At 38.4% G+C, this 7,851-nt stretch overlaps 1 protein-coding gene and 1 pseudogene across 2 annotated transcripts; one reads left to right on the forward strand and one right to left on the reverse strand.

The window, feature by feature from the left end:
* Positions 304–3,166, forward strand: LOC18771151. 2 transcript variants are annotated; one of them, XM_007204519.2, is made up of 2 exons: positions 304–678; positions 1,077–3,166. In XM_007204519.2, exon 2 carries the CDS (start codon positions 1,141–1,143, stop codon positions 2,842–2,844), a length of 1,704 nt encoding a protein of 567 aa, XP_007204581.1. In that variant the 5' UTR covers positions 304–678; positions 1,077–1,140; the 3' UTR covers positions 2,845–3,166. The 2 variants fall into 2 exon arrangements, with proteins under 2 accessions (XP_007204581.1, XP_020424728.1); XM_020569139.1 differs by lacking the exon at positions 304–678 and adding an exon at positions 692–939.
* Positions 5,377–7,536, reverse strand: LOC18771592 (annotated as a pseudogene).

Raw genomic sequence — 7,851 nt, forward strand, 5'->3', positions numbered from 1 at the left:
TACAACTACATGTCCCCATTAACCCACCAACCAAATCTTTCAAAATATTCCACCAAAAACATACATTTACCTTGACAACATCACATTTGTCATTAAATAAAATAGTTATATAAGTTGGTATTTCAAAATTCAAGCTTTCTTCATGTTATTATAGGGTATTTAATATACTGATACCGTGTTCGATGTTCTGATACCATCTTCGATGAATTTTAAGAATATAACAACATTCATCAAACTAAATCATTCAGAAAACAAATCTAAACTATATTATTTAGGGAGGCAAGTAAAATATCAAAGCGAGGGAAATAACAAAACCCAAAACTCCATCTCAATCAACATTACATTAGTGGACAAATTATAAAACAATACCAAAATTAGAAACATTTTTGGGAACACCATTGGTATTCCCCAAGGGCCGATGTAATATCCTGTTTTTCACCTCGGTTTGACCGATTTACGACTCTTTGGGAACTCTTATTCGGCTTTATCTTTGTTTCTTGCTCTACGGCCGCGGCTATTTGTACGCAGCTGGGTGCCTACGGTCAAAGCCTACGCACACCCTCCAACTGCAACCCCAAAAAGGCCCAACCTTTTCTTCTTTTCTCTGTAGCTCACTCATATTTGCTTGCTTTTGTGCTCCAGATTGATGTCAAGCTGCCACCTTTTTCAACCTAAACGGTGAGTTTTCAACATACTGTATGGATACAGTAGGTACGAATATATGCTTATGTTAGTTTGTTGTTTGAATCTGTGAGGGCAATCGGCAATGTATGTTTGGTTGGTGAGAAAATGTGGGAATTCTAGTGTTTGAGACCTGGGAAAGTATCAATTTCGCCTATTGATTTCTGGGTATTTAACTTAGCTGAGATGAGAGTGTAGACAAATCGTAATCAGTCATGTTTTTGTATTTTCTATGCTTCCTGAGCCACCAAATGGAAGGTTAGAGTTAGAATTGTTTCATGTTCGTTTTTGGTTTTGCTTTTGAGCTAAGGTAGATTTAGGGTTTGTTTGAAAAGTTGTGATTTGGTTTTGTGTTTAAGAACATAATACAAGTTGTACCTCTTATTTTGGCGCAGGGATAAAGGGATCTACTGAGATTTTTTGTTGAGATTTGGTTTGCACTTTGGTGTATGAGCTTTAATGGGAGGTGAGATGGTGTCCGAGTCGTGGTTCGGTAGTTTGAGGTTCTCATGGAATCGTGTGGTGGAGGTTGAGAAGCCAGTGGTTGGGATTCTGGCGTTTGAAGTTGCGGGGTTGATGCTAAAGATGGTGAATTTATGGAATATTGTGGGTGAAAAGGAGATGCTTAGGTTGAGGGAAGAAATTGTTAACTCACCTGGGATGAGAAGGCTCGTGGCTGACGACGATGGTTACTTGATGGAACTTGCACTGAATGAGATAATTGAGAATTTGGGGTATCTTGCCATGTCAGTGGTCAGGCTTGGTAAGAGGTGCACTGACCCTGTTTATCATCGTTTTGAAGACTTTTTTGATGACCCTCTTGAGAATGGTTTCCAATGGCTTGGGTGGGAGTACAGGTGGAAGAAAATGGAGAGGAAAGTGAAGAAAATGGAGAGATTTGTTGAGGCCACAATGCAATTGTCTCAGGAGCTAGAAGTGCTGACTGAGCTTGAGCAAACTCTGAGGAGAATGCGGGCTAATCCTCAGTTAAATCGGGTCAAATTGCTCGAGTTTCAACAGAAGGTAATGTGGCAGCGTCAAGTTGTGAAAAATCTACAAGAGATGTCTCCATGGAGTAGAACTTATGATTACACTGTCCGACTTCTGGCTAGATCCCTGTTTACTATTTTAGAGAGGATCAAGCTGGTCTTTGGATATGATCAAATGGGTTCTGGAGAAGGAAACAATAATTCTGAAATTACCAATTCTGCTTGTCTATCTCGTAGTCATTCGTTTTCTGTTCTTATGCACTCTTCTGTTCATCCATCTGATGGTAATCATTGTGGGTTCTATTCAGGACCTCTTGGGAGGTCGCTTACAAAGCCAAGGCTTATTGCTAGTAGTAAGAATAAAACAAACAAACAGCGGCAAGCTCATCATCAGTCATCCATCCAACATGGAAATTATTCTCAGTTAAAAGCCAAAAGTTTTGCTCATGTTGGACCTTTTAAAGGATGCATGACGGGTGGAAGTGAATCTCCTGTTTTCCAGAGCTGCAAGCCAGAAATTGGTGGTTCTATGAGGTTGAGAAGTACCCATATGAAACTTTGTGAGAAGTACACACATATGGGATCTCAATCTTTCAGCCACAGTATCTATTCTAAATTATCCCTGTTTAGTTCAAGATGTACACTGTTGGCTGCCTCGCCGTCTACCCTTGGTGATGCTGCTCTGGCTCTCCATTATGCAAATGTGATTGTTTTGATTGAAAATATAGCTTCATCACCTCACTTGATCAGCCTTGACGCAAGATATGATCTATACAATATGTTAACCACAACTATAAGAACTACTCTCAGAGCTAGACTAAAGTCATATGCCAGAACTATGGGCACATCTGTCTATGATCCTGCCCTTGCAGGAGAGTGGAGTCTGGCACTGGAGCAGATACTGGAATGGCTTGCTCCCCTTGCCCATAACATGGTGAGGTGGCATTCTGAGCGAAATTTTGTGAAGCAGCAGGAAGTTTCCAAGACAAATGTGCTTCTGGTACAGACCCTCCACTTTGCGAATCAGGCTAAAACCGAAGCTGCAATTGTGGAGCTTCTTATAGGTCTGAACTATATGTGCATGATTGATGAGCATAATAGGAAGGCTTTGCGAGATGCTGGTGGCGACAGACCGTATGATGATTATATGCTCAAAGGGGATGGAATTGCTTAACAAAATTTATCGACTGCATTAGTAGATTGTGGACTTCCACAGGTCTATAAGATGGCGATGTTCAATCAATGAAGTAACCTGGAGAAGAAATGAGATGTTTTAAGCATCAAATGAACATTTCTGCTTCTTTTGGGCAAGTAGATTTTCTTTTTTTCTCTTTTGTTCTTCTTTGGCGTTTCGTGGAACTCAAAGATTCTTTCATTTGTTCATATGGTGAATGAATTGGGGGCCAACGGCAACGTCCTTGTAAAGCATATCTTGTAATGTAACACGAAGCTCTTTGTAGCATAATCTATGGTATATTTGCACTACTCTTTTGACATATCTGTAGCTTCAAGATCTTATAATATTTCATCACATGGATTGCTTCTTCTTTGTTGTTTTCCTCTTTTTGTCCACTCCTTTTCCTCACGTGTCTTAAAACGCCAATTAGGATATAAAATAAAACAATTATATAAGCATATTCGATGGATGTACTCTTTTTCTTGTTCAATATATGTATCAGAAAATATGTTCACTGTCTCTGGGAAATATATCGGCTTTCTCAATTTTCAGATAAATTATGATCTTGCCAAAGAAAGACTGGGGTTACAGAAATACTGTTTTATTTTTTTTTTTTTAAGAGCACTTCTAGCAGTTTGCCCCTTGCCATGGCTAGGGGGGGCGCTAGGGCAGGTACTATTCACGTGAATAGTACCTACCTTTGCCATATTAAGCAGCTTGTGTTTCCAACAGTGGCCATGGCAAATGGCAAATACTATTCATTTTTGTTTTTTCTACAAATTTTTTTACCTAAACAATTAATTTGGATAATATTTTTCGGTTGCCATGTGTTATTTTTTATTATATAAAATTCTCATCTCATATTTTCGGATAAATTTTTGGATAAGATTTCAAATTAAATTTTCAGATAAGATTTTCGGTTGCAACGTGTCCATATTTATTATAAAATTCACATCTCACTCGTCATACAATTAAATAACTACTCACTCATCATACAATTGAAATACTCCTGGTCTTCATAGTCTGATACAATCGAGTACAAGGACGACTTGATCATTGGCGGAGGCGGTTCCACTGGATCACGACGTGAGGGAGTATTTTCCTTCGGAGGACGTAATAGTGCCATTATTTCTGACACGGAACGCACCAAGGGAACCGATTGCGGACATTGTTTACTTGAGGAGCCATGTGTAATGGTTTTCCTTTTTTTTGCTTTGTCTTGAATAATCTATTAAAAAAAATAAATTGGAAATGCAAGAAAATATAAAAAAGAATGATATTAAATTGAATAAAATGGCAATTAATTTTTTACCTCATCGCCAAGATTTTGACCTCTTCGATCATTTGTACACGACCCTCCGGCTTCGATGGAAGATGCCATAAGATGGTGAATAAAAATGAAAATTGAAAGTGAATAAAAATTTGGGTACAAAGTGAAAAATAGTTGAATGAGAAGAAAATGTATGAGTATTTGGTGTTAAAAGTAAAGAGTATTGGTTGGTATTTATAGAAAAAAAATCAGTAATTTTTGGGTAATTTAAAAAAAAAAATTCAATTTTTTTTCATTTTTTTATTGAATAAAAATTGGCTGCCGTTGGATTGCTGGAAAAAAATTTGATCGGAGAGCCCAACGCGCCCCACGTGGAAGCTAGCCGTTGGGGGAACTGTAGCGAGCGCTTCAAATTTTTTTAACGTTGGCTTGTGCAACTCGGGCTGGCGCTGAGGCCAGCCCAGTTCTCTAGGTCCCACTCCTTGCCCGGGCCACTTCTTGTTGCTGGAAACAGTATTTTGGACTGCCTCCCCGCCCTCCCTTTGATCCCCTTGCTGGAAATGCTCTAAAAAGACTGAACTGCATTATTTGAGCAAATTGAGTGAATTGCATGGATATACATGAGATTCTAAAAGAAAAGTCCATTTGGGTAGCTGGTTGGGCCCACTTCTAGGCGGGCGCCATAAAAAACAACCATCACAAATGAAAAGTTGTCATGGCAAGAAGTAGGCTCACGAAATTGGGCAAGCCTGAAGGCAAGACTTGCTTGGGCAAACTGATATCATATTGACGTTAGCATGACGTCAGCGACTAATTTAAATATCAAAAAATATTTTTTCTATAAATACCTAGACATGTTATTTACTTTCCACATCAACATCCATACAAATTCATCTTCTCATATCTCATGTAAATAGTGTTTACCCTTACTTACCTTTATCCTTTGCCCATAGTATAATGGGGTAGAAATGCTCTAACATACTAAACGCAAGGGAAAGTCAAGTTAAATGACTTTTTTTGTTGTATATCTTTTAATGGAAAACAAGATATCATCAATCAATCATCTCCATTTCCACACATTATTTCTTCAATAATGTCATACAACCTACTTCTCTCGATTTTTTTATTTATTAATTTTTTATTTCAACTTATGGCACTTTCACATTGGATACTAAAGAATTGTTGTTTGTTTAATGGAATAATGTGGTTGAGAAAGAAAGTTGAAAGAAAAAATTGGGATAAGTAACATTTTCCTGCAATAAAGTTACAAGTTCGAATCAATCTATTTACAAAAGAGTTTAAGATATTGTATTATATTGTTACACAAGACAACTAATTAGATCTATTCATTCAAAAAGACATCATTAATAGTGTAAATTAACAAATTAAAATATAACATTCTAGATTGTCTAGCGACAAAATCATTTGCGTGAAAAGAATTTATTGAAAGCAGACCTATTAAAACACATTTTTTTATATACACAAATGCGTCTGTAGTGACTATACCAAGCATTTTTTAGGCACTGCTAGTAATGGCACAGACTTTCTTATTGATATCCCCAACCTGTCCTTCCAATCCATAGTGTCTCTGGTGACATTTCCATCAAGGGACCAATCAAATTGGTGAAGCAATATCCCCAATGTAAGATGCAACATTCTATGAGCCAGAGGCACACCTGCACACATTCTTCTCCCAGCTCCAAATGGAATCAACTCATAATGTTGGCCCTTGTAATCAATTTTTGAACCTATGAACCTCTCAGGCTTGAATGAATTAGGCTCATCAACCCACACATCTGGGTCTCTTCCAATTGCATAAGCATTCACAAAAACCTGTGTGTCTTTTGGTATAAAATACCCCATGAAGTTGGTGTCATCCATAGCCTTTCTTGGTAGTAGAAATGGAATTGGTGGATGCAATCTTAGTGTTTCTTTAATTATACCCTGCAAATAGGGAAGATTGTCAATATCACTCTCTTCAATCTTTCTGTTTGGACCTATCACTTGAGTGAGCTCGGAGCTCGGCTTTGGCCTTCATCAATGTCTCTGGGTTGCATAGCAGCTCTGTCATTGCCCATTCTGTGGTGCTGCTTGTTGTTTCTGAACCAGCTATAAATATTTCCTGCACACAGTTTGTTCAATGATTATCAACGCTTTTAAGAAGTGAAATTCTCTTGCCAGGCTTATCTTGCTGGAAAAATACTTAAGTTGTCAGATTGTGAATCTAGATCACACATTCATGTACTGAGCGTGATCAATAATTCAGATTCACAGTTTAACAGACAATCTATAAGAGCATTTGAGAACACGTTATGTCATGATCTTTAAAAACTTATATATAGTAATTTGAAGAGTTTGAGCTAAGCAACCACTTACCAGTATAAAAATATTGAGATCATGTTCAGAAATTTTGTCTGGTTCATCAATTCCATTGCCTTCAAATTCAAGCAACAAATCCAAGAAGTCCCTAGTTTTCTCTCTACCCATCCCTCTCGCTTCCATGCGCTCCTTCACAAACTTAGAGGCAATCTGTATAGCTTTTCCAAGGTCCTTTTTCATCTTCCTCTTCAAGCCCTGTGGATCCAACCACCTTAGCCATGGAAAGTAATCAGCCATGTTTGCAGTCCCATTCCACTCCATCAGTCCATTCATTGCCTTAAAGAACTCCAACCCTTCGTTTGACTTAGGATCCACCAAGTCCCTAGACAGCATGAGGTTCCCAAGAAGGTTGAAAGTCATAAGAAACACAAAACGAGCCACATGAACTCCATGCCCTTCTTTGAGCTTAGAGGCTTCCTCTTCTATCCACAACTGCAAGTTGTCAAAGCACTTTCTTCGAACGAAGGCGGTCTCGTTGATGCGCTTGTTTACGACCATGTCAACCGTCATGAGCCGCCTCTACACCCGCCAGTGTGAACCGTAAGGGGCTAGAGCCAATGACCCCTTGTGGTAGTCATAAACCCGGCAAACTTCATTTGTGGTGCGGTTTGCAAATGAGAGGTCATGGTTTTTGAAAAACTCAGAGGCTGCTTTGGCAGATTGAACTGACATAGTTGCTCTTGCACCAAGCCGTAGCCAAATTACAGGACCAAACTTGGGCGTTAGCTCAGTGAGAGTCCTGTGTGGCATCGTGCCGAGGTCGAACATGTTGCCGAATATAGGCCATCCTGGTGGTCCAGGAGGAAGCAAATGGTTGCCCGATTTTGATCTCCGGCGGATTAGCAAGAAGAGCAGAGCTGGTAACAAGAAGATGAGAAAATAAACTAGAAAATTCCAAGAACACCACTCCATTGAGTTGAAGAAACGAACCGTTGTTCTTGCTCTCTAGGGTCAATATTGTTGTTTGCAAGACTGCAAGTAAGAAAGCATGAAAGGAAGGTTCCCCTTTAACAAACTTTATTTGTAGGACGCTGCTTGCCTTTGTAGGACTTCCTTTTTTCTTCTTCTCAGAAGGAGAGATTCTTATATCACGGTTTGACACATATATAAAAATAATTTATTAAAAACACATAAAAAGCAAGAGTGAGCAAATGTTTAAAGGGAAAATTAGAAAGAGTACTGTTATTTCCACTCACCTGTCTTATTTTTCCCTTCACCTTATTTTTAAAATTTTAAAAATAAATTTATCCCTTTGTAAAATTACTTCTAAAAACTTAGCTCTCTTCAAATTTACCCCTATCCTATAGGTTTCAAAATACAATTCAAGAGAATACTAGAAAGCTATGATGTTATTG

Source organism: Prunus persica, chromosome G7 (genome assembly GCF_000346465.2).
Source record: "Prunus persica cultivar Lovell chromosome G7, Prunus_persica_NCBIv2, whole genome shotgun sequence".
In the NCBI taxonomy this organism is placed as follows: domain Eukaryota; kingdom Viridiplantae; phylum Streptophyta; class Magnoliopsida; order Rosales; family Rosaceae; genus Prunus; species Prunus persica.